General features: G+C 39.1%; 1 protein-coding gene across 1 annotated transcript in view; it reads left to right on the forward strand.

Moving 5' to 3' along the window:
- The window catches only part of MCC (mutated in colorectal cancers), a 160,733-nt gene that overhangs the window by 81,188 nt on the left and 51,954 nt on the right, over positions 1 to 27,591 (forward strand). The window contains exons 2-4 of the mRNA XM_009893811.1: positions 10,308 to 10,421; positions 17,273 to 17,415; positions 25,557 to 25,693. Of these exons, the coding sequence (XP_009892113.1) occupies positions 10,308 to 10,421; positions 17,273 to 17,415; positions 25,557 to 25,693 (394 nt within the window). The remainder of the gene's footprint in view (positions 1 to 10,307; positions 10,422 to 17,272; positions 17,416 to 25,556; positions 25,694 to 27,591) is intronic.

Raw genomic sequence — 27,591 nt, forward strand, 5'->3', positions numbered from 1 at the left:
GGTGGTGGAGGGCATTTTCAGTTTCTCACTGCTTTGGGTGGTTTTCACTAATGCAATTTTTTTTCATGGTTTTTTTTTCCATAAAGGGGAAGAGGTTTTAAGTGGAATTCTTCAATAAGAGGTTTATTTCAAATGAGTTATGCCATAAGCAGCAAGAACTTATTTGGATAGACCATATGGACTGGTTTTGGAAGGAAAGGAGTTTGTTAGGATAGAATGTAGAAATTGTGCTTGAGATTTTTCTTAATTTAGCGTGCTTTCATCAAGAACTGAGGTTAGTTGTTCACCTGAAATAAAAAAACTAATATTAGTTACGGATGTACTAAAACCCAGCTAAGCAGATATTTTTTTAGGTTTTTCTGTTGCAAACAAACTCCTCTAACAGTGTTGTAGTAACTGTCCTTTTGAACCTTTTCTTTGTAAGATATTCATTTTTAAAGATCGTTTATCACAGCCTTATCAGGGCTGTATTTTGCAACAGTGATTGTTTTCTATCCAATTTGTTAAAATTATACTTTCAGTAGTGACATCTAGAGTAGTGGGAAAACTTAACAGGCAGCAATGCAAAGTCTCCTACAGTTTGCCATCTATTTGCAAAGCTTTCAGTAAAATCAGTCAGCTTTTCCCTGATGTCTTGACCGGATAATAAGAAAGAGGGGGCCATGAGAGATACAGGACTTGAATTGTGAAAATGCCAAATGCACTGGATGTTGCTTATGAGTGAAGTACTCAAAGATAACTTTTACAAAGGTTTATGGCATGTAGCTAGACGGAAATTGTGGAAGCTTCCTGCAGGAACTGAAGTTATAGTAGCGTAGGTAATTTTCCTGCCTAGGGATTTGTATTAAGTTTGAAGAAATTAATTCCCCTGGGGGAAATTGCGCATCCGGTTTTGAACTGGTTGGCTGGTAAAGATTGCTAGGGAAAAGAACTGAGATCTGCCTAAAACAGCAAGTCCGACCTAGGGGACTGTTGCTTGTGCTCAGAATTGACCTGCAATAGTGAGACACTGACCTGGGAATGTAGCACAGACAAGTCTGAGATTTATCGACAGGAGTGTAAAGGTGGGTGGTACTTGACAAACCCTATACCACTTGAGTGTTGTTTATACTATGTTATCTTTCTAAAAATAATTTAAAAAACATGACTTTCTTGTAAGCGAGGATGTCACTGGAGACCTCAACTCATTCTCTGCTTGTTCTCTGCTCCCCCTGGTGAACGTGTAACTGGTGGGTGCAATTACAGGTGCAGGGGGTTCTGGGAGCAGCGGCCATCGGAAGCCCTATGAAGGGGGGATGGCTGGTGGCCTGAGGTTAAAGAAGCAGGGAGGGGAATATGAAGGTCTCAGAGATGCAGCGAACCTTGCAGCGATGAAGCAATTAGGAACTGAACTGAAGGTATTTTGTTAAGCAAGCACATGCTTATCCAGGGGATTTTGCTGCCATAACTGAGGGCTTTAAAGTTGTTTAGCTGCTTTTAAAAAATCATTTTAGAGCTGTGGTTTTGAAAGCTACATAATGGATGTTCTAATAAAGCACTTTAGGGCATGAGCTGACTAAGAAAAGATGGGAATATGTTTTCTTTCTATGAATTTCAAACAATTGGACAAGTACATTCTAGGGGGGTTAGCTGATGGGTTTGGTGGTGGGGCGCTCTTTTTCTTTTTTTTTTTTTTTTTTTTTTCCTGACCTTGATGAAGCATCAGCTTTTGGCTTATGGTGGAAACAGACTGCTGGATGTGGTGGATCACTGATTTGACCTGGCAGTACAGATTTTGTTTCTCAAAATTTATGGTGACAGCAGATCATGTGGGTCATGCTGGAGACAAAGATCCTTGTATCACTCTAAGTACAGCTTTGTTGCTAGTCCACAGTCTTATCTTTGGAAATCAGAAATAATTGTCTGGTTGAGAATTTTTTTTTAAAAAAAAAAAACAACACCAGAACTGTGGGATGCTTTTTAAAATTATTATTAGATTAACATAATAAGTAGTATCTAAATTTTGAGTGGCTCTTGAATGGCAAGCTCTGTTTTGAAAGATCTGGATTATTCTCAGTCAGAACAGACTGAAGTTGAAGGAGTTTAAGGTGATACAAAAAACAGTGGGGCTATTGGAAACGAAGTTGATGTGGATGAGCTTACACCCTGTCTTTGACTGTGTTGTGTCCAGCACTAGAATGTGGGTCACCTGAATGCTAAATACAGAGGATTGAGGGGGTTGCATTCTTGGGATTAGCTTTCCGCTCCTTTCTTTCCTGAGGGGAGAATGATATGCCCATCACCTCAGTGGTGGTCCTTGCAAACTGGAAAGAAACGGAGAAAAGGGTTTTGGCATTCTGAAATTTATGAGGGATAAAGACCTGCACTGAACCTCACTGTGTTTCTTCCTTCTCAGTTCATTTTCTCCAGTTGCGGTGGGCAGAAGGGGAGATAGAAAAAAAATACATCTGTTTCCTCTTTCCATCTATTCAGTGATATAAACAAAGAGATAATTTGCCTAACTTAAATTATATTGAGTGTAATTGTAAGGAGGGTAGGAATGCTTAATAAGTTCACTGAAGTGGGATCAAATCCTGCTTAGTAAGGACATATCAAGCCCTCCCTAGCTCATAATGGTATATTAATATCAGGTGGAGTTGTTTTACTTAAAAAAAAGTCTGTGGTCACAGACAATGTGTTGAGATTGAGTTGAAATGAAGACAGTATTTTGCCCTAAGCATGGTCTTCCCACCACCCTATTTCCATCCCCTGCATTACTATTACTTTGCTCCCTCACTGAGACTGGAAGTGGCAACAGGTTCCTCCTTTGGAGAGCAAAAGCAAGTCTGAGCCTTCAGGCATGGTGCAAAAGCCAGGTAGGAGGCTATCTGTGTGGACATGTGGGCTGCCCTGCAATGGGATGTTAAGGTTCTTAAGAATCCCAAGACTAAACTTTGCAAAGTGCCGTTGGTTTGTGCAATCTCCAGATTCAGATGTTTGTCTCTTTTGGTTACTTTTAGATCTCACTTTTAGACTTTTCTTCTTAGGTCCCTAAAATTTTCTTATCCATGAAGGTGTAAGCATCTGTTGTAATACAAGTAGAGCCATTAGTCTAGCCCTCAGGCACGCTCGGAAGTACAAATTAGCACCATGCTCCGTTCATCAAGTGTGAATTGTCAGATTAGTCTTTCAAAGGAAGATCTTTTTCATTTTTACATCCCTTTTTTTTTTTTCCCTAATACTTTTTAAAACTGATCCTACACGCTGGAATAGCATTAGATTACCTCTTCCATGACATTTTTTGAACAATCTTGTAGTGTACTTTCTTTATCAAACAATTTTACTACGATTGAGGTAGGAGTATGGTGTTTGTTTGTTTTTAAGAAATGGTTTGAAATATTCACAAGTTCCTGCAAATGTTAATTTCCAGTTTAAAAAAAAAAAAAATCTCAGTTGAAATTGTTTATAAATAATGCAAACAGATTGAACACATCTTCTGCAGATTTTTCAAATTACAACAAAGTATGTCTTACAAACACTCAGTCTTTGTCTTTCTAGAATTTGGATGGCTCTATCCTGGCTTGTGCTGGCACATTATTTATTTAGTATTGCACAAGCATATGAAGTAACTGTCCAATGTTTAATATGACAATAATTGCTTCAGCAGCGTAGTCACAAAATGTCCATTTTGTATGTCACTAAAAATTTGTAGGCTTTTTATTAGCACATAACAGTTGTTTCAAACCCATAGTTTCAGGACATGTGTGTAGGCACATCCAGTTCAGTGGTACAGCTTTTTTAGCCATTTTGACTTTGCCTTAGGCAATTACTTAAAGGGTTGTTGAATGTGGTATTTGAGGACTGTGCTATAGAGATCATATAACTGAAGTTTTCTTCCTGTCACTACTTCTGGGAGATGGTTGTTCTTTTAAGTTTTTCTGCTCCATCTTGTCAGTACATTCTGATGATTACATTTATTTCATCACTTGGACCATAAAAATGCACCTTTCATGGAGCATGGTCAGGAAAAGGTGGCATGAAAATTGTGTAGGACAGAGAAGAAAAATAGTTGAGAGTAGCTACCTGTTTATATAATGATTGCTTTAAGTAAGTGCATTATTTGCAAGTAGTGCTTCTGATAAAATATAAACTTGACAATACCTTTGAGTTTTTATGTACAGCAAATGTCTGTAACAGAATTTTCATATTTTAACTTCTCTCTTAGAAAATTTTTAAGCTTTTCCTAGATTTTCCTTTGTTTTAATTTTTTTTATATATATATTTTTCCTGCTTGTGTGAACCTGTGCTATTTCTTTCATAGTTTTTGTTCTCTGTAAGTTTTTCCTCTTGTGCCTGCCACGTGTTAGCATGGCAGGGTCTCATTCACCTCAGCAGATGAGTGCCAGCCTTCTCTAAGCTTTTCCTGGGGTAACCCTGATATTATTGAAACCCTGCCATTAATGAAAGTTACCAATGCACAGCACAATCACAGCCCTAAGATTCCTGAAGTCAAAATCCAGGCAAGGTTTTATTGTTCTGTGTTTTAAAATGTGTTTTTCATTATGAACTTGTAGTACCAACCTTTTTATTTCCTTGACAGCAATTGTAGGTTTTAGTCATATTTCCCGCTTTCCCTGAAGAAGAAGGGGGTCAGAAAATCCAATATATAGGCATTTGTTGTTGTTTTGCCCTTTCTGCAGTTTTAGCTGGGATTCTGACTGTACTTTTCATGCTGTCCTCTACGCTTCCCATCTCTCATCTGACAAAGCAGCTTGGGTTTTCAAATGCAGTGACTGTCCAGTGTCATTTGGTAGCAAAAAAAAAACTGGGGAGGTTTTCAGAGATAAGGCAGCATGCTGAATATTTGATCAGGTGTTTTTGAGTATACTGCCTGTCATTAGAATAAGTAGGAGCAATATAAAAACATTGCTGTTGTGGGGTATTTGCGCTAAACCACAGGGCAGACAAGAGAGGAGAAAAAGTCAGAGCCCAATACTCTCTGGCCAGGTTCTTTTAGATAGTCCGTGTGTGGAGGCTGCCATGTTTAACATTGGATTTACTTATTTGAAGATAGTTGATGCTACGTGGGATTTCTGATTTAGCAGTGATACAAAACATACTGAAAACACAATGCAAATGTAGGTTACACATAGCATAATATACTAATTGCAATACACAGTTCAATCGTGATACCGATGTGATTCCTGTTACCGGTCTCCATAATACGTTCACCGTCACAATGCTGGGTGTCCCCAGTCTTGCCAGGAAGACATATGTGGGCTGAAGCCAGCTCAAACCCATTGCGCTCTTTGAAATTCTGTTGCTAGTTTTCTGGTTTTTATACGCTATATTGTGCTGAGCCACATATATACCTCCCCCTTGTTGGCCTGGCTAACCCAGGGAGACATTCACACTCTTTTAATGACCTCAGGGAGAAACCTTTACAGCACTAGCAGACCCACTCAGCTGTTGATAGCTGTTTACCTCAAACGAAGACCACACTCGGGTCCCCTTGGTGTTGAGATCAAGTCAGCTTCTTTGCAACAGCTGTGATCAGTCCCAGCCTGCATTCTTCCCTGATCTTCACAGGCACATGGCCCTTCATGTGGCCCATCTCCTCTGAACCTTCTTCCATGGTACGGCTCTACCGGTCAGTCACGGAAGGCACACATAGAACAAATAAATTGGTCTTTTGGTGTTTGGCTGCTTTGTGTTGGTGTATGGGTTGATATCTCCTTACCATGATCTTGATGCTTTTATGGGTCCCATGTTATGTCAGAGGTTACGTTTCTGAACCTCTATTCCCAAGCTGATGTGCAGCAGTACTGTAGCCAAGGAAGGCAGGAAACAAGAGGAAAAAAGATAAGATTGGTTCTTTAACTTCACAGAGAAGGATGTGCTTGGGTCGTTTTTGAGATTTCTCTTCTTGAAGATAGCAAACATATGCAGTGAGTACAACTGGTTTAATTAGTCTGGTTCCAGGCTGAGGGAAAGAAGAATGTGGTTCAAACTTACTGATGAGGATCACAGTTCACAATGGCAGGGAAGAAAGCTGAATGTAAGAGTAATTGCACTGCTTTGCAGTGCTTTAACCTTAATCTCTCATTTTTTCAGCACCCTCCTTCATTGCCCTTCGCATCTTTCTCTTGTTTTGTTTGTGGCCTCAGAACACTTCCAGCAATATGTACTACAGACATGTCAGTAGTCCCCTGCTTCCTTGGCATTTAGTTCATATTACTGTCCCATCCGCTTTTGTATTCTTTTCCCACAACATTCTTGAGAAACCTGCCTGCCAGCAAATACTGCTTTTAATTGTACCCACATAGAATATTTCAAAAAACGTGGCACCCAAAGCAGCGTTTAAAGCACTGTGCAAAATACAGATCATTAAATCATGTCTGTGGTATTGTATGAGATGTTTGTAGAAGCAGGTATAATGGGGAAGAAACTGCAGTCATCAAGGAGGCTGGAAGAGAGGTCAGGACGTTGCTTTTCCTAAGCTTGAACTTATTTTTTTTTTTAAATTATTATATCTTTCAAAACTCAGCTGTAAAGTGGTTTGCATTTTAAAGGTAGCATGCTATGCACAGTTTGTTATTTTTTATAATTAATAATAAAAATGTATACTAATAAATAATAATTGTTATTGTATATTTAATATATAAAAACCTGGCAGGATAGTGTAGGGTATAAAATATGGTGTATATATGTTTCAGTAAACAACCTGCTGTTGTCCTTGCAGAAAATTTAATAGAAATTGTAGCTTCTAAGCTAAGCTAGGTGATGCATTTTTTATTAATAGTATGCGTCTAATTTATTTTCTGAACGTATTCTTATTTCCTTGGATGATAGTAGAGAAGCATGTTGGCTTATCTGATCCCTTTTCAATCATTGCTCTCCCATATGTTGACCTTGCCTGTCCTGTTGGACAGTTTGGGTGCGTCAGCATCACATAGTGGGTTTTCTCCTGGTGGAAGTCAATACTAGCTGTATTGGATCAGTATAAAGTTTATGAACAATGCAGGCTTTGTCAATGAACTGTTCTCTGTGTATGAAGTAGTTCTCTGTGGGAGCTGTTCCTAAAGGTTCAGGCCAATGTGTTTTACAAACAGAAATCTTTCTGGTGTTTGTGTTGATTTTTACAAACTATTGAGTTTTTGATATGTTTCTTAATCTCGTGTCACTAAAAGGCAGCCCACCTTGAACTGTAAATGTCTGTTATGAAAGTCAGTGATGGTAACTCTGCTTTGTCTGTCACTGTTTGCTGAGGGGAGAAAAAAAGCGGTATGCCATATGGCTACCTCCATTCTTCTCTCTCTTTCTCAGTTGTCATATCTTGTAGTGATTCAATGCTGCAGAGTTACAGTCGTGACTGACCTACTGCCTTCTGGTTGAGATTTTTAAAATGGAATATTTCCAACTTTAATAGCCTGGATTATTAAATTTGAATTCTACATGTGAGCTTTTTTTTTTTCCCCAGAATGACTTTTTTTTGTTGACGGTAGCTCTTTGCTCAGATGTTTCCTTGTTTGTGTTACAGGAACATCCAGAGATCCCTGTTCCAGTTCCCACCCTGCTGTGTGCTATACAAACACACTGGGAAGCATGGTCTGTGGGAACGCTCACGCTTTAAGGGAGGATGCGGCAATACTTTGTAACACCTTTTTTTAAGGAATTGGGGAGGAGAGCTTGGTGGTGCCAAGAATACACAGCTATACTAGCAGTGTTAACCTTACCATGTGTCACAGTAGTAGCGGGAGGCACCAGTTGCATATGACTTACTGCTGTGTGCACTGCGTACGTACATGAAACCAAAGAGTATCCCAAACAGCCCTCCTCCGTGTATGATAAATTCCTGTTGTCTGGTCTGCCTTTTCAGTAACTTTCTGGTTTTGGTGGGTTTTTTTGTTTGTTTGTTTTATTAGTAGTTGGAAACCGGACCAGTCCAATTTATTAAAGGAAAGGATAATTTTTGATAGTAAAGGATGCAATGGATTTCCGTTGTAATTAGTAAAGAAATCCTTTGGATACTTGGAGAGGAGAGACCCGATATTGAATAGGGAGGCTCATGTAACTGATGTGTTGGATACCTCTGTTTGGCAGAAGCTGCCAGGCCAGGCAGCAGCGTTGCTGTAAAACTAGACACAAATAATGCTGTTTCTTACCCAGTTTAGGGTGTGCTAGGGGACGTGAAGAAGAGATGAGCTGACTGCAGTGTTGGAAGAGGACAAAGGCAAATCCATAGGAAGTCTGCCTCATTGGTTCCACTGTTTGGAAAACAAGTTGGTTTTCATTGAGATTTTTAAATTAACAGTGTCCTTTTTATATTACAGCACCATGTATATGGACATTATTGGTGTGGTATTTAATTAAAACCACAGCTGGTGATCATTTAATTATAGTGTACGGAAGGGAATGATACTTACTTGACTGTGTAGCATTGTTTTATTCAATTTAGAGAATTGTAGCCAATTTTTCCTGTGTTATTTGAAAGCTGTGGTGAAAGATGCAAGATCTAATGAACAAACTGGTGAGCTTCATTGCAGCACTTCCCCACTGTAAAGGAAATAAGGTGAAACAGTAGCTTATAAATTCACCAGCTTTCCTGAAAATTGGAAGTCAATTATGAACAGATTGGTACAATTAGGCCGGTTCTTGTTTCTCCACACTGTAAAAACAGTACATACCTTCCTATGGTAGGAAGGAAGGCCTTCTGCTGAAAGCCAAGAATCCTTGAAGATATTAATGGTATTTCTGGGTTTATTAAGAGATTTCAGTGTACTTACTTGAAAGAATCTATGTAGCATACGCCCGTAGCAGGCCTGAATTACTGTTTTTTCGCTTGAAAAATGAGGTTGCCTCAAGAATCTTAAACCTACTGCAACATAAATTTGTGTACGTGTATATTTGTACTGAAATGTGCAAGATGTTTTTGTAGCTGACATAATAAAAATGCTGTTGACTGAACTTACAAATGAGGATGTCCAGAGCTTCTAGCATAAATAGTTGGCTGCACTTAAAAACTGCAGAATTCGCATCTAAAAATCTTTACAAAATTGTTTTCCATCTTGAAGCCAGAGGTGGCCTTTTCTATGACAATGGGAATACTGTATGTGAAGGAGCTGTTGCCAAATTATCTAGTCTCTCTGCTGTCACACATCTACTTTCACACATCAGTATGTGAAAACACTTATGGTTTTGCTGGCTTACAGTATTGTAAAGGTAAAACTGATATCAAAATAGGACTCATTAGCAGATTGACTGGAAATGGAACAAGAAAAATAGCTTAAAAGTGACCCGCCCAATAAAATGTCAGAGTAAAGGACTGAAGCTGGCTGAAGGACTAGAAACAGGGTCTGTGTTTCAGACTGAATCTTGGCAGCTGAGCGGTGTGTGCTGTGTTACTTGGTCTGGTCACTCTTGTTTTCTCAGCCAGTATAACTTGGAGTTGTTTCTTTACTACTACAAAGACAGACTTCAGGATTAGTGGCTAGTTTTTCTCCTGGACTTTTTGGTTGTAGTTGTCAGTACTGAGTGTTGAATGATAGCTGATGCCTTCAGTGTAATGGTGAATAGGATGTTTAAGGACAGGAAGAGAGTGTGAATGAGTTACAGGTATAGAATTCTTCTAAGAATTGTTCTTGATTTCTAAGTTATGTAGCTAAGGTAATTTAGATGGTGTTAGTTATCCTAGTGTGTTACATATTTCCAAATGTAGAACGTGCCTTTCGTCAAAAGGGTCTACTGCAGAAAGAAAAATGGTTCAGGTTCTTCATGTGTGGCTTCAGTAGATTAGAATCAGTGAAACTCACTGACATGGGACCAAAGAGAACAACTACAGAGCAGGAGCTCAAAGTGGAGTAAGCTTTAGTTGCGAAATAAAACCAAATCCTATGCGTGGAGTTACTCCCTTCCCCAAACTGATAACCTCTATATGTCTGGAGGCATCAAAACATGATGCACCTTCTTTTATAATACAAATCTGAGTTGACATTTAATGTAAGGTTTTGTAACACAAGACTCGGGCTACTTCTTATTAAACTAATGTTAGAACTAATCTACACGTTTCCAGCTGAATTATAGTCCATTGTATTTATCCTTATAATGTGTTTTCTGATCAGTGAATGTCTGTGCTGTCTGGACAGGAGAATTCCATGTAAAAAGTATTTAGTAGCAAGTAGATTTCTTTTGTTACACTGAAGTTCCTATTAACTACTGCAGAAATCCACAGATATTGCAGCTGCTGTATAATACTATGTCTTCTTTCAAATGCTATTGCTATATGCCTTGTGAATTGGTTAATTTGTTTCTTTCCTTTTGTCTTCTAGCTTCATTTAGCAGCCCTGGCTTCGTTAAAGGGAGACATAGTGGAGCTTAATAAACGTCTACAACAAACAGAAAGGGAGCGTGACCTGTTGGAAAAGAAATTGGCAAAAGCGCAGGTGAGCAATAGTTCAAGATTCTGAAGAGGGTCGTTGATTGTGTGTTGTCCTTGTTCTTCAGAGAGGAATATGGTATGTGGGGAGAGGATAAAATATCTGAACAATGTCACAAGTGAAAAGAATTTTAAGACTGCAAGAAACGTAGTTGCCGTGGGTTTTAAGTTTTATGTTCTGGTTTAAGTTTTATGTTCTTCTAAAAAAACAGCAAGAAAGAATTAGATTACTTTTGTTTTGAAGCCAATATAAACAGCGACTGCCTTGAAATATTTTAGAGTATAAAAATTGCAGCATACTCTCAGTGGATTAGGTAACTGATTGCAGATCCTTCCACTCCTGGGTCAGATTCAAACACGGCACAAATTAACACTGATCAAAAGCTATTGCCAATTGGCAGTGCTTTGGTGGTATGTGAGAAATGACTTGTGATCTCAGTCTAGCTTTTAGTAAGCCAGTTTGTATGTATCTGTTGTGGAAAACACAGCCAGTGGAAAGCCAAGGGATTAAGTAAGAATAAGATCTGAACTCTAATGCTTTCACAGCTCTTAAAAAAAAAAAAAAATCTTTTCAGATCAAGGTAAATGTAGAGAGGCAAATGCAAACAATGAGAACTGAACTGTTCTTAATACTTCTCTCTTCTATAAACAAAATCTTTGTTTCCAGATACTGTCATTCTGGCAAATACATTTTATAAGTACTTTACATTTCAAAACTAATTCAAAATACATACCAATTTATACTCGCGTAGCATTTTGTCCTGTAAAGTATAGCATCTTATTTGTTCCCCAAAGAGGTTGTGGAATCTACAGCCTTGGAAGTACTCAAGCCACCTGGACCTGGTCTTGGGCAACCTGCTCTAGGTGGCCCTCCTTGAGTTGGGTAAGGGGTTGGATGAATGACCTCCAGAGGTCCCTGTCAACCTCAGCCATTCTGTGATTTTGCAAATTTAGAGTCTTCACTACATTTTGGTAGGGGGTTGCAGGTTACTTAAACTCAAGCCAAATGCAAAAAAGTTTAAGCAGTGTAAATTTTTAGGCTCTTACTTCAATCCTCCAAATATATTTTGGCCCTTGTCTGCATTCCCTGATATTTTTTCGGCTGCCTTTAAGGTTTTGGGGCTTGTAAGTGATACTCTTATTGCAGACCATCAATGCAACATCCAGAAATAAAAGCTTCCGTGTTTTTATTCCCCTCAGTATGTGAGCCAGAGCCACACTGGGACTTAACATTGTTTATTAGCTATAATCCTGAGAGCCTTTTCTGATTTCTACTGCACTCAGAGTTAGAGTCCTCTTTCTGACATACAGTTTGATATGAGGCTGCATTTGACAATCATTGAACAGTCAGATGGATCCACCGTATCCAAACGATCCGCATCATTCCGCATGACTACACTGACTTTGTTGTTATTTATAACTCTGCAGGGTCTTGTGCTAATCAGAGGTTTTTGTCAGGATTTTATTTTCATTTCCAGATCTTTGTTTAAAAATACACATACCGTCTCTCAGCCAATGAAGAGTGCCTTGTAGGTGGTCCCATACAGTCATGAATCCCCACTGATGGTGGCTGGGATTAAGGGCTTAATCCCAATTAACATGTGCTCTGTTGGCTCAAGATTGATTGGTGTTTTCTGTGATGGGTTACCAATTATGCATGCATATGCAGTGTTCAATTTATAATGCTGAGGGTTTTTACATGATCTTGGGCTGTATGCTTGTGAATGCTAGCATAGTGATGACTGCTACATGAACTGTGAATAATACAAAATCAGAATATCTGAAGCTAGTGTGCTAGCTAGCTTTCAGATTAAAAAAAATACTTTTTTAATGAACAATTTCTATAAAGTTTTAATGTTTTAGGTCTTTTCAGTATTTTTTTTAAAAAGCCCTTAAGTGGGTAGAAATTTTTGGGGTTGTGTATTAAGTAAGATACAATCTTTCTCAAGGAATAAGCCATTAAACAAGCACAACTCATATATTCAATGTATTGGCTTTGTTTAAGTACTAAGACAGGCTCTGGTGAAGCCACTTTACCTTTTCTTCTTTTTCTAACTGCATTGCTTCCAAGTAGATGCTCCACTTAACATAATTTTTTGAACTCTTCCTCCCACTCCACAGAGATTCATCCAAATTTGTATCATGTATCATATCATATCATTTTTTTCCTCTACAACCTCTGTCTAATGCACTTCTTCCTCACTAATGCAAATCAGAGGTTAAGAAGCCATAAATTAAATAAGAGGTGTTTGAGGTTCTGCATAACCATATTCAGATGCTAGTGGGTAAGTATTAAATCTCTATTCTGCATCTGGACTATACTTACAAAGGCAGCACATGTTTAATTTCGTCTGGCGTGGTAAATGCTCTCTGGAACAAATAGCTCTTAAAAACACATTTTTGGTAATACCTTTCCCATCATTTCATGAGGCATGTGAGGCACTTTGGAAGAAGGGATGAGTGATGTGCAGAGCAGAGATGATTCCAGTAATAGATGACAAATGGTGAAGAAAGATAGTTGGATAGCCTGTGCTTAAAATTTTGTGAAAGGACGTAATGTGTTACCGGTTGTTCTATCATGCTCCTTTCCAAAACTGCAGTCTGTGGAGACCTGCTATAGCGTTTGCCTACACCCTTCTATTATTTCAGTAAGACATGAGATCTGCTTGTATCTGTCTTTGTATCAGTGGACAATTTGGCAACAGAGTGATCCCTTGAATGAAATATGCTGTAAAGTACTGGTCAACCACAACTAATGTCTTCCAAAAATCTTTCTGTGGTTATGAGAAGAAAAGTAGTGCTTTCTACTAGCTCTGTCTGGCACGGTAACCTGGCTTTGGTAGTGATAAATAGTGCATGTCTGAAGGGAGAGCATAAGAAATGCATATAAAGAGTTGCCCTCCTTCATACTCCCCCACCTTTCTGCCAACATCTGTGAGCAGGTGGCTGCATCTCATTTAATAGTCCTCTATGGTCCTGTCCTCCATGGATTTATCTAATCTTCTTTCTAATCCATCTACATTCTTGGCATTTCCTTCATCCTGTGATACTGAGTTCTGCAGTGTTATGATAGAACGTGGGATTTAATAACATGCTGAATGTTTCAGCAAATACAACAAGAATAGACAATTCACTTACTACATCTTTCTTATCAGTTTATCTCCTTTCACAACGTAGTCCTGCTTTCTCATTCTTTGTGCTTAGTCCTTGTAATTTTGGAATTTTATAACAACTGTAGACACAGGGTAACAAAGATTGTGCTGCATCATTCTGGTTGCTCTGTCACATAGCAATAAGGCCCATTACTGCAGTAATAATTCTTTACTATCCTCTAGATTATTGAGAATATAGGGGGGGACAGCAGAATTTCAGTGTAAGAATAAAACTAATATTCTATAGTCCTATAAGAACACATGAACTTCACAGGAAGGCTTCAGTTTCTCATTTAACAAAGTAACTTGAAATAGAAATTCATGGTGTTCAGGTGAACTTTGAAATTGCTCATTCTGTTGTGTGATGTCCTTATCTCAGATGGGTTAGTCCTGTGTACTTACACTTCTTCTTCCGCATCAAGTATAGACAGAGTATACCACCAAATGATTCATTCTGACCATGCATGTTTTGGGGATTGAGGATTTGGCACAATGGACTTCTGTTTATACCTAAAATTAGACGAATGGATTCTCACTTTAAAATCTGCCACTCCTCTTAAATTAAAATACTGTATTAGCTGAGTGAAGATTTTTAGCTCCTGTGAGCCTGTTAGACGGGTTTATCATTGTGGCTCATTCAGGTGATGACTTGTGTTCTTCGTGAACAATGCCATAGCCAGTGTTTGTCTCCGCAGGGCCTGAGGCAGTGCAGGATCTTTTAGCAAGCACTGCTGCTGGTCGTTCTTTTTTTGTCCTCTGACTGAACGCTACAAATTTAACGTAAAGGTTTGCTCTGGTGGTGTTTCTTGTTCTCGGAATTTATGTACATTAATAGGCAGTAGAATCATGTGTTGAGACAATATCCTTGGGTTAAAATATTTTCCCTTATCATCCTCCCTCATACTCTTCTTGCTGTTGTGGTTGTTTCCCAGCATCAAGAGGTCAGACAAGGGTGTTTCCAGGCATTGTTAATTTATACTGTAATTGAAATAACCTTTTAGGTCTGTACCAAAAACCAGCCAAGGGTCACTTAAACCGAGAACTGTGCTTCCCTCCTGACCTCAACAATTGCTCATCTTTTGCAGCCTCTCTGTGGATTATCCCTGTGTTTGCTTTCTTAGAGAATTAGAGCTCTTAATGGTTTTGATCAGAGCTTAAGTATGAGGCTGGAAGAGGTATGAGGAAAAGCGTGTAAGGTATTTATCTTAAAAAGGTTGTGTGACTGACATGCAAATAAATTGCAAAAGCTGAATGTGTACACTTTGCAAAGAAATAGGAACTGGTGGCAGATCATTGTTCTGAGACTCAAAGGACACAGAAGCTAAAGAGGATGATGAACAGGTTCAGTATCCCAGAAAAAGACTTTAGCAATGGGTACCAAAACATGCATTTGTTTCTTTTCCCTTTTAAGCTTTGAGATGAATGTGCCATAATAAGGAGCAATTCTGTATAACCAGAAGGATTTTCCATTGCTGCATTTTGGGATTCATACTGAACTATGTTTCCATTGTTCGGATTCTTTTGCCTTTTTTAGTTTAGACTTGTCATGGCTGACCAGAACTTATGAGACCCAACTCTGTACCCACCTTCAAGGCGCAGCAGTCCCTCTTAATATCATGTATTGTCTTCACAGAGGTCTCCTTTCTGCCTTTTCCAGTTACTTTTGCCCAAGATAATCCAAGCAAGCTTTTAAAAAATCAAATGTGAAGCTGCTGTCTTATATTGCCAGATTGCTGTTTGTTCACAGAGTATGTCTGTCACTAAATGATGGTTATCCTGAAAAATGGTGACTGAGAAATGGCTGGAGAAAACAGAAAGCAAATCTGGTAATGTGGCAGAGGTCCATTAGCAAGAGTCCATATATCTTCAGTCAAGATAAACAAATTCTGCTTTTCAGTGCGCAGCTTAGAAAAACAAAAATTGTTGTGATAGGGTTTTTATTTATTGTCTGAAAATAATCATTACACACTCCATCTGAAACATCTTTTCGGTTTAAAAGAAAAAAACAGTGCACATAATTGATTGATCTGGATAATGCTTAGGTAGTGTTTGTGGGTATCAATGTGTGTCAGAGGAAATTTAGGTTTAGAAAGGCAGAATAAGCAACTCTTTATTGTACTTAAATCTGTTCTAAAGCTTTTGTTAAACATTTTCTCTGTATTATTTCTGCACTTTGATAGCAGTGGTAGTTCTTCAGCCAGATACAATGTTAAGATAGAGAAACATGAGAAGTAAGTTGAGGAATGATCCTACAATAAACACTCATTATAATATACATGTATAACCATGTTTGTTGCTAACAAGGAGTCTTAAAAGCCAGGTGAACATTATCAGTCTTCTAAAATGTGACCCTTTGCTCTCCTCTTCAGTGTGAAGATATGGTGTTTTTGTCTTAGTTTCGGTGAAAGTACTTTTGACTCCAGCTGGAGTAAGAAACTGTTTTGTTGTAGTCTGTGTGAGGGTGCTCTAATGTCAGGGCTACCTTTCAATGTGCCTATTCCTGGAACTTAAAAATATTGAAATAAATTTTATTTAAAAATTAAAACAAAAATGTTACTGAAGCTCAATGTAAATTCTAGTTTTCAAGCAGCCTTTTATGTAGATTATGTTCTCAAGCTGCCAATGTGAGTGGCCAAAAAATATGAGGGCAAACTATGAAAATTCTGGCATACCTGTTAGTTTGGATATAATTTTCTTATTTATGATACAAAGGATTGAGGGAGTTATGTTTGTATAGAGTGTTTACTTGGTTTGAAAAAATAAGTTTTGATGCAGCAATGTTGGAGGACCTCATACATTACGGTAAATTGTAGACTTTAGAAATGCTACTAGGATCTTACATTGCAGGTCTTCAATTAACAAGTGTGGGTTTTATACTGTCAGTTGGCTTGTGAACTTCCTTTTATTGACAGCATAGTACCTATGATTCTGTGGTTGTAAGGAGGCATGACTGTTTCCGGGGGGGCAGGGGGGGTCAGATGCAAAAAGTTGCAAGTCTTGCTCTTTTCAGCCACTACCAAGCATAACTTCAATCAGCATGCAGTGTTGGATTGTAATTGCAGTAGACTGTAATTGTTTGCTGTAATTGAAGTAGGCTGTTTGCTGGCATGAGGCTGGACTTAAAATTCTATTGGAAAGGAAAAGAAGGATTTTGTGATACGTATGAAAAACAAGCAACCGGGTAGCCTTTTAATTTTTCAAATAATAAGCATTTTATTGTAGAGGATTAAAATAATAAAAATTATACTATGCTATCTTTAAAGGCTCATAAAAACAAATACTCATACTAGAGAAGAAGCCATAACCTCCAAGTGTGGCTACTTTTCATTATAATAGTGTGGTTTCTGCCTTAGGACTTTTTCTAATTCAGAACACGTTGGGAAGATCCTTGGAGATTTACAATGAATCATGAATCTCACAGATTCAAATTTTTACAGCTATTTTGATTTGCAAATGGTGGTTTTTGTTTAAGCAGGAAAGGCAACTTCTGCCCTTTAGAAAAAAAAATAGTGCGCTGCATAGTCTTTCTGTTCCTAAAATCTTGCAATTGTGTACCTGTCAATATTTTGCATCAGTCTTTTCTCTTGCTAAGGCAGTGTTGGTCTGACGAGTAACAAAATCATTAATGGTGTGTGCTTTCACCTTGTATCTGCTCTCTGTGCAGTTATTCATAAGACCCTTTCTGTTCCTATTTTCTCCACTTTAGTGTGAACAGTCCCACCTAATGAGAGAGCATGAAGATGTGCAGGAGCGAACAACACTACGCTATGAGGAACGAATCACAGAGCTGCACAGTATCATTGCTGAATTAAATAAGAAAATTGATCGACTACAGGGAACAACAATAAGGTACAGCAAGTTCCTGGAAATTCTGGACCGATACAAGAATGGTGCAGAACGTGGTGTGAATTATACTGTAAATATAATTTGATTATGACTTAAAGGTAGTTAGGCTTATTATGACTGATACTGAGTAGCTGCCCATAATTAAGCTATGTGTTCTGCAGAGTATCATCCTCAGGCTCAAAAGTGCTCCATTCTCTATGGCAAAATCATACTTTGCGAAGCCTAACGAGCTCTGCAAAGAACTGCACTGTATCATCTAAATATTCCTTTAGTGTAACGTACATCCCAGGGTACCACATAAGTGATAGCAAGGGTGGATAAAGGAAGGTGTAGCCACCCAGCCTGCACCTCTGCATTTAACTTTATTTTTTGGCATCCTGTAGATGACCTAAGCCACTTGTGGTGAGAAATATGGCTCAAATGGATATCAGTAGGATTTGCATCTACTTGTACTGGTATTTGTGATGAAACACAATGGTACAAATTGCATTGTTGTCTGTTCTTGGAGCAGCAAAGCTTGGGGTATTACACTACGTCATTACTTGTTACTATGTTAAAATAAACTTTACATTTGACTACAGGAAAACACTTTTCATCACTTGCTTTTACCCATTATTCTCAACCTAAAGAAAGTTGGACTAGAACAAGGAAGCAGCTTCTTAAAGTTTAGCTTGTGAGGATGCAACTAAACTACTAGAATGCCTGGATTTTCTAGAGAACATCGAATTAGATTTGACACTTTCATAGGTAATGTGGACATGGTGCCCTACCCATGTAGCAGATTTTCAGTGTTCCTTGGTATTAGCTGCCAGTTTTTTGATAACTGCTTGATTTGTTCTTTCTTGTAAACATTTCTACTAGCACAAGGCAATGTTGTTACAACTACCTGTCATGAAAATATTAATATGCAAAAAGAAAAAGAAATAAGAGAAAGTATAATCGTGCATATATACCACTGTAAAAGTAGTGATAGAGTCACATTATGTTAATGTTATTTAAGAAGATAAATATTGCTAACTCTGAGATGATCATAACTGGCGATGATTGTGGTGAGATTTGTCAAGTAAGTATTTTCTAAACTGGTAGTACTTCTCTGAAAAAATCTCTTTCACTCCCTTGTTCATTCATGCTTGATACCTCTGCAGACAAAATTTCCATTCGTGTCTTCTCAAGTCACCTTTTTCTTCAGCATGATAGTGGCTGCCCATCCTGCCCTCCTCTCTGGTAAAGCTCTAGCAATTGAAAAAACTGGTTGTAAAGCAAAATTTGAGAAGCATGAGAGCTGCATTGATTTTATTTTTTTTTTCTTGATTGGCAGAAGAACTCTATGACATTTAAGAAAAATACTACATAGAATCCATAAAAATTGTTTGTTTGGAGTCCCTGTGGCAAGCTAAATGCCAATTGGTGTTCATTTATGAAATACTGGAATCCGGTGGATACTGTGAACGTTTAACCATGTCCATAAACAAGTCAGCTGTGGCATGCACAGGAAAGTGAGGCATAAGAGGCACTGAGCTTGACAGGAAGTGCCTGCTGCTTCTCATGGAAAGTGCAGTTTTGCTGCCTCTCTGGGGGTTGCAGTCTTTTGAAGGCATCAGAACTGCACTGCTGCAACAGATGCTGCACCACTGCCATGCCCTACCTGTTTGGTCTCACCGTATGAGAGCTCCTTTTGCTCAGACAGCTAAGATCTCTCCTCTGTTTTTACTTGCTCTGGTTTTATTAGTAAGATCAAAAATGTTTATTAAGTTAGTGGATTTTTTATTTCCTCTAATGATTGGAATAGCTTGTTTTCTTTGGCAGGCCCACAATTTGGTGTCTGAGGAACAGAGGAATAATGTTCCTCCTAAAAATGGCAAGCAGAGGTAGAATTGGAGGGATTCCATAGGGTTTGTAAAGACAACTGAAAGAAGGAAAACTGATACTTCCTGCTGTGACTGTGTAAATCCGCTCTGGGATCTACTTGCATCACTCTTGAGAAGCTGTTCCATCCCGCAGAGCAAGGGCGGTGTAAATTGCTGTCCTTGCCCGGACAGGTGTGACTCACAGCGCTCCACCCTTGGCTATGGGGATGGTGAGCCCCGGAGCTGGAACAAAACAGTCCTGAGAGAAGGGTTTCTGGGAGCACAGCCCTGCTAGAACCACGGCATTTACACTTTCCTCTAAACCAGAGCACAGGAGGGATTTTAGTTTTGATTTGACTCTTGGATACCTGCAGGTCTTACTGAGTGGAGGCTTTACTTGCGCTATCACAACATTTAGGCTGTCTTTCTGGAAACAGTTTTCCTGAGTTTACGTTAACTGCATAACAGATAAATGTTTCCCCAGTGCTGACACAGAGATTGTTCAGTATTTTTGTGTATCATTTTTAGGCTGTAAAAATAAACTAACATGTAGCTTGATGTACTGCTGCTTTATGACATTCTTCATGGTTCCTTCCAAAACCCAAAAATATTCTGGAAACAATTAGAAGAAACCAGAGTTTCACGGAGGGTGTTTGACTATCCTCCTTATCCTCTTTAATCTTTGAATTTGTAGCTCTTTGTTTGAATGTGAGTAGTACCCTCAGAAAGTAGGGCAGAAAGTAAGCAGAAAGAGTGTTTAAATCTGAATAGGGTATTGCAACCGTTTGCGGCGCGTTGGCAGGCGGTATAAGCTAGTTAATATTCTCCATTCCAGGAATTTTTCTGTCTTTGTTTTTTGGTGTGATGTGGTTTTTTGGGGTTGGTGGGGTTTTTTGGGGTTTTTTTTGGCCCTTGCAATATCAGGGTGGTTACACAGCTTGTAGCATAATGGCTTTTGCTCACGTGGTTTAGTAATGCCACCCCTAGAAGAGAACTTAAGTCACATGTCAATGCCTGTGCCTCTTCCTAGGTGTATCTGATAGACTGATCTTAGTAACAGTAATCTTACAGGAGTATTTTTAGAAGTTTCTAGATTGTTCTAGGTTTGCTAGCCATTTCTTGGGTACAACAAGTTCCATGTGTGTGGCCACATGAAGTTAGCTGCTGCTCTTGCGCTGCATTCTTCCAGTATTCCCTAAAGAAAATGAGGTCACCATGGTTGTGGGAGCAAGCCAACATTCATCTGCAGTTGTCTCATCTCCCTGCTGCTACTCTGGACAGCCCAGCTGGTTTGGAAGCCCAACCTCACCAAAAAAAAAAAGCTGAAATACAGCTGTAACTGGTTTGATATTAAGGCTAAAAAAGAGAGTTGCCTATACTCATACTGAGGGAGACGAGCCTCTTACTTGCCTAGTTCTTTATGTGTGATGGTGCACAATTTACCCACTGCCATCTCAAGAAGGTAGCAACTTGGGAGCAAAAAGACATTAAAGAAGTGCTCCACTATGATGAGGATGCTTTTTTTCATTTGAGCAGTCTGGAGATGTAAACCTTGGCGCTGTATTTTCTTGGGAAATTATAATTGTCTGACAGTGTCTCACTGTTCTTGTGAGGAGGGAGAGAGAGGAGGTGGCTAGTGTTGCGCTTAACTTCATTGTAAAACTCAAGCCACAGGCTTTTGTCAAACTCTGCAAGACTGTTGGGCAGAAGAGCCTCTAGTGATTGTGCAGAGCACATTTTGTCAGCTTCTTTTAGAGTGAACTAGGTGGTCCTGGCTTGGGGTTCCTGTTAGCGTGTTGAATGGATGCCGGTGGCAGCATTACCCCTACTTCTGCTGTTTCAATTTGTAGAAGACAAATTTTTTGCGTTACAGAGGTTCTCCATCCTATGACAAGGGATATGCCTACTCGCGTTTTCTTTCCAAGTGTGCACAGCTTAGAAAAGAGAAAAGCCAATCAAATGCATCTTCCCAGTTGTAGTCGTATTGTAAATACTTGGACATAAAGGGTACACCTGATAACTTTGAAGCACAGAAAGATTTACAAATTACACAGTAGTGTACTAAAAGGGAATTATGCCTACATTAATGGTGAATATTACTGACTTCGGAAGTTTTTCATATTGCCTTAGATTCATTCAAACTCAAGTCTTTTTTTCTTAGTCGTGACTTTGGCTGACAAAATCGTCTGTAACTTGGTTGTGCAGAAACAATTTCAGCCTATGACTGATAGTCTTTCTTAGATGTCAGACTGACATTCAGCAAAAGGAAAAAATCAAACTGCTCTTAGTTGTAAACCAATGGCTGTTTGGGTATATGTGTGCAACTCTAAAAATAATAAGCAACTTTAACAATACCAAACAGAAATATAATCCATTGAATATTGGTGTCTGCTAAGGATTATTTGAAACAGTTGTCAAGAAGCTTGTAACCCATGCTGTAAACCCATTTTTTCGGACTTACAGCTTTTAATGTGAAATATATGCAGAAAGTGGGTTGTGTTGGAGTTAATGAGGAAGAAGGAGGGTGAGTAGACTACAGCATCACAAGAAATAACACATGGCACTTGTAGTCATATTTACACAATGATCTGGAGTTCTGATTCTGGCTTCTAAATATGTGCTAGGTGGAAGCTACTTGGATTCAATTCAAATGGCAGTGTGGGTGTGATAGTGTTGGCTTCAGCATGCAATGCCCAGCCCCGTCTGCTTTCAGTGGTTAATTCCCACGTTGTATCAAGTGTGTCTCTATTTGTTCACATCTGGACTAGTTCAGAGGGACCTCAGGTGTGTGTACACAGGGAGCAGTCAATCTCTGGGCTGCAGTGCTCATACACCTGTAGTATTTTCTGTCTGATGGTCTTATAATGCTTTAAAAATACTTGTTCCAGTAAAATGATTGTTGAAAAACTGCTGGCACCTAAGTTGTGAAGCTATGCACTGCTTGCAGCCATGAAGAGAATGTGCACCTTGCCAGCATCCTGGCAGAACTCGTCAGTGGCATGAAAGGATGCTGGAAGTGTCCTGTTTTGCTCACTATTTGATCAAGTTTTTCCTCACTGTCTGTGCAGCAGTTGTGATCCTTGGTTGCACCTGAACATGAGGAGAGGAATTAGTGCAGATGTACCTGTAAAACACGCTTTTTTGCTCCAACGTTGTTGTGGTTTAACTCCAGCTAGCAACTAGAACCATTCAGCCATTCACTTACTCCTACCCATCCCTGCTAGTAGGGTAGGGAGAAGAGGGAGAAAAAGGAAGGGGAAAAAGACCACATGGGTTGAGATGAAGGCTGTTTAGTGGAAAAGTAACTGAAGAGAAATAATGATAATAATGGTAAAACAATATACAAAATAAAGTGACACAACAAAAGTCACTCTCACCACCTGATGATTGGTTGCCCAGCCTGTCCTGAGAATTAATTGTGGGTTCCTGCTGCCCCGGCCAACCCCCATTTTTATACTGAGCATCACATCTATGGTATGGAATATTCCTTTGGCCAGCTTAGCCTGTCTGTGCTCCCTTTCAGCTTCTATAGGAAGCTGAAAAAGTCCTTGACTTAATATAAACATTACTTAGCAACAGCTAAAACAACATGTGCTATCAGCATTATTCTCATACTAAATCCAAATCATGGCAGCTACTAGGAAGAAAATTAACTCTATCCCAGCTGAAACCAGAACAAATATTGATCCCAGGCTACTCTGTGTTTAGAACAGCTTGATCTGATCTTAGTTGCCTACAACTCACCATGACATTCCAACAACTGGGAACCATCAAGGCCCATAGGAGAACAAATATCTTCTTTCTCCAGCTGGGCCCATGATGATGGCAGCAACAAGGATGTTGTAATGCTTCCACCTTCTTGGTGGTGTGGAAGGAGTTCAGTGGCTCGTCATGGTCAGCTGTTGAGCGCCTTGTGTTTCCAATGCCACTGGAGGACTCTTCTGTTTTGGGGAAAGGGGAGTCTCAACCTTCTGTTGCTGCCACCTTGTTTTAAAGGCAGAATTTGTATTTGTGATACATCGCTCCCCTCGAATTCCCCCTGTGTTTTTAGCCCTCAGGCTGCCCGCTATGAGACTGGTGGTGGGGGCACCAATTGACCTTGCTGTTGCTTTACCAGAGGTAGATTTCTAATCCTTCTGGTCAGGTCTTAGAAGCATTAGTTCACTCAGAACTTCTGGTTTGAGCTGTTGGAAGGGTGTGAGTTCTATAGCCTGACATACTCTTCAACTGCCCCAAGATACTGAGGGTGCTTAAACTGAAAAAAAACCCCAGCACTGGTGCTAGCTAGATGAAGCTGTGTTGGATTTTAAACAGAAAATCTATGCAACAAGAGCCAAAAGAAGAGTGGTGGGAAATCATTATTGTGTGTGGCATTGTTTTATGCTCGATAGAGCCTCTTGTCCATTTGCAGAAGTAAATCAGGTTTTAAAAGTGTAGGACTAATTGTTTCATAAATGAAAAAAATGAATTACCTTCAGATCAAAAAAAATGCAACTGTTTGAGTGCTTGGTAATTGTTTTTGTCTAAAGATAATTACTACCGGCTTGTGCTGTGGCTAATAATAAACGAGTTCATGGAACATTAACTCATGCTTATGTGTCTTCATTACACTGCTTTAATTCCTGCTATTCATGATTTTGTTCTCACACTTTCTTAAACATGTATTGCATGGTACCTTAAGGACCTTTCTTTGATCTAAATCTCAGTTTTAACCAGCTGACCTACATTTTTGTTTAATAATAGTCACTAAGCGCTTCTGATAAAGTCAGACTTTCTTTGCACTGAAGCAAATGTTACGGGATAGAAGAGCATAATAGTTCCTGTAGAAATTACATCTCAGTACCTTGGGAAACTCTGCTTGGCAAGCAAGCTGAAACTCCTTTTTCTGAGTTGGCCTGGTTCATAAGTTGTCACCTCTGCTACTCTGAGAGCAGATTTTACTTCTATCATTGTTCCCTGTATGTATGGGCCATCTTCACTGCTATTTTGCCTGGCAAATCCAGTCACATCTTCAGGCCAAATTCTGCAATATTTCTGCAAGAAACACTCATCACCACGTAGCATACACTCAGCAGACTTAACATTACAGGTGCCCCTCCCAGACTCAGATCCCTAGATAGCTCTTTGCTATTTCTTATTGTTTCCAAATCCAGACAGTTCCATTCTCACACTTTTCTGCTGAATCTGCAGCAAAATGAATCTCTGCATTTGATTTAGTGTGTAACAAAATGATGGCTGTTGGCTTACTTATCAGAGGGGCTCTGCACCTGGATAAGCCGGTGTTTTTTCTCATGTTTAAAATATCTACTTTAATGTCAAAACAGTCACTATGGGAGTGAAAAAAAAAAAAATTCTGAGTCGAATCAGCAAGTGGATCAAAAGAAAAAATGTTTACAAATGTTCTCCGGCAAAGGTATTATTCATTTACTTATCTTCGTCCCCATTGCTTTGAACTCTTCGTGTAGAAGCAAGAGGGAAAAGCCCTAGTTTTTAAGCTCACTAGCTTTAGCTAAAGTATTCCATGTCCTCCATTATTTTAGTAGAACCAGCTTGACTGATAAGTTAAAACCTAGGTAATCGAGGCTGTTTATTTTCCACTAACTCTAGCAGTTCAGTGCTACACTCACTTATATGTTCTCTTCCTTTTGAGAAGAGAAAATGAAAAAGGTGGTGGAGTCTCCCACTCTGGAGACATTCAAAACCCGCCTGGACACTGTCCTGTGCAACCTGTTGTAGGTGACGCTGCTCTGGCAGGGGGAGTGGACTAGATGATCTCCAGAGGTCCCTTCCAATCCTGACCATTCTGTGATTTCTGTGAAAAACCTACCTGTCCCCAAGAGTATTTTGTTACATGCTTGCTTTGCACACAAGCCAGTGGCGTCTTTGAAGTGAGAAAGAGACCAAAATTGGTTATTGATAATCTGCTTCGGGTTCAAAAGCCACTTGTGCTGATGAAGAATTGTCAGTTGGGGAGTTATTGCAGAGCAGTGTATGTCCTTCTTGCACACATCCTTGCTTGCACTCCGTTCCACCCGTTGTTTCCTTGTAGGTCTAGGGCAGCAATGAACTTGGGAATAAAGCAATGAAAACCAGGCACTGGCTGCTGCAAGTGGGTGTTAACGGGCACAGCACAATCGCTTTGCGATAAAGGGTATAAACTCTTCTTTACTGGCTGGACAAAACACTTATACTTGTGTGGATTGTATCCTGTGGCTCAGCTTACAGGTCTGAAATAAGTGTCACAGAGATACGTATTTCCTCAGAGGATTTTATTTCTGCTTTTGTTCTCTCTCCCAGGGAGGAAGATGAGTATTCGGAACTGCGGTCAGAGCTCAGCCAAAGCCAGCATGAGGTTAATGAAGACTCACGCAGTATGGATCAGAACTCTGTTTCAGTACCAGAGAATCAGTCCACCATGGTCACTGCAGACGTGGGTGAGTTATGCTTCTTGGTAGACCTGATGCCTTCTCACAGCAGAAAGGCATCATAGCCTTCGAAATGCAAATCCAAAAGTTTGGTGAGGAAATGAATGAATCTAGGCTGTGTTAATCACAACAAATGCTGAACTTCTCCATGACTATAACTTCATATGTGAAGTAACCTCTGTGCTTGATGTACAGTAGCTATGGAGTCTAAAATGGGGTGGTTGTTCAGGAGAGGTCATGACTTTCGGGAAAGAAGAGGGGAAAAAAGCTATTGATATACCTTACATGTGCCTGTAAAGTAGTCTAACTGTAGAAAAGAATTGCAGACGGAGTAAAAGTAGTAAAAGTTGGGGGAAAAAGCATGGGGAATGGAACTGTCTGTCCAGATCTTTTACAACCTAATTATAAAGGATGTCTGCACTTTTTGAAAATTGAGAGCCTTTTTAAAGTATGGAGTAGGGATAGCTTACTGAAATGGATTTAGACAAGAATAAATCTGACACAAGCCATTCAAATACAGTGCAAGGAAGGGAGCACCTCCAGACAGTCTGTAACTGATTTTTTCTGGTTAAGAACTAAGAGGGCAGGCACCTTTCCTTCAGAATTTCATCTGTTTTGTCATCCAAGCACAATTACTGATCATTTGAAGAACGTCCAAGTATGGAACAATTACTCCATGAGGTTTGCAATGTAAGCATGAGCAGATACTAGGCCTTCAGTATGGTAATGTTTAAGCGTTTGGGCACAGTTGCTGAGCGCCACAGCAATAGACTAGCAGGAGTCCGGTGTACTATGACTGATTTCCAGAATCCCCTTCAGAATACTATTTTTCTTAATTTATTTTTAAAACCAAATAGTTGGTCTTCATTTTCTTCCCTACGTAAAGTAGCTGAGTGCCTGGGAGCTTCTGTGGCTGATACTGTACACAAGCAGTGTTTTAGGAAATCATTGAAATTGCAGTCTTAAGCCCTGTTGTGATCCTTAAATATTAAGCTATTAACTCTAAATGAGGCTTTGATGGTTTTAATACAACATTGTCATGGTTTGGGCAATATTTGCTTTCAGAGATAAGAAACTGTATTGAAACAGTTTCCACTTGTTTGGAGCAGTGCGCTTCATTATTTAGGACTTTTTGCTCTTTTTTTCCAGTACAGTGCCTTTTAGAGGAATGAACCAGAGAGTAGGCTGACTTTTGGGCATAGTATTCATTGCCCTCATGTGGAGTTTAGTAATGTAGAAAACATATTGATATTGTACGTGACCATATAAAAGAGATATTCTGTATGATTTCTCAAATTGAAATGAACACACCATCTCTGGAGCTGTATTTGTTTATAAAGCAAGACCTGGCACAGCATGTTTGGGTTTCGGTGTCTTTAATTTCTAAAAGCATTGATAGAACAATATTAATAATAATGTAATCACAATGTGTCTGACAAACAGAATTCAAAGTATACTTAAAAAAATATTGTATGGAGTCAAGATATGTTAGTAGAGGTTTTTATATTCTTAAAAAATTAATGTCTTTACTTTCAAAAATTAATGCTTATTATTAAGTTCCAAACTGAACAGATTCTAAAATGAGTACTTTTTTCCTTTAATTTTTTTCCCTTTTTTTCCCTTTTGACAAAAAAAAAAATCAAACTAATTTAGTTTTCAGCATTTATTTTGGGGTTAGGGTTTTGATTTTGTTCTTCATGGGGTGGAGCTGAAGCAGCATTTGTATGCAATAACAGAAGTTATCCATTTAAGTTTCTGCAAACATGACAATAAAATGAAATATAGCAACGGACAAAACAAGAATGTTAACTCCAGGGATTCTTGCATTTTTTCCATGTTTTCCTTCTATACATAGACTCTGTCCTTTTTTGGTTTTGTTTCCGTATTCCTGTGAAAATAAATCCTTT

The sequence above is a fragment of the Charadrius vociferus genome, unplaced genomic scaffold (genome assembly GCF_000708025.1).
Source record: "Charadrius vociferus isolate BGI_N301 unplaced genomic scaffold, ASM70802v2 scaffold158, whole genome shotgun sequence".
Classification (NCBI taxonomy): Eukaryota; Metazoa; Chordata; class Aves; order Charadriiformes; family Charadriidae; genus Charadrius; species Charadrius vociferus.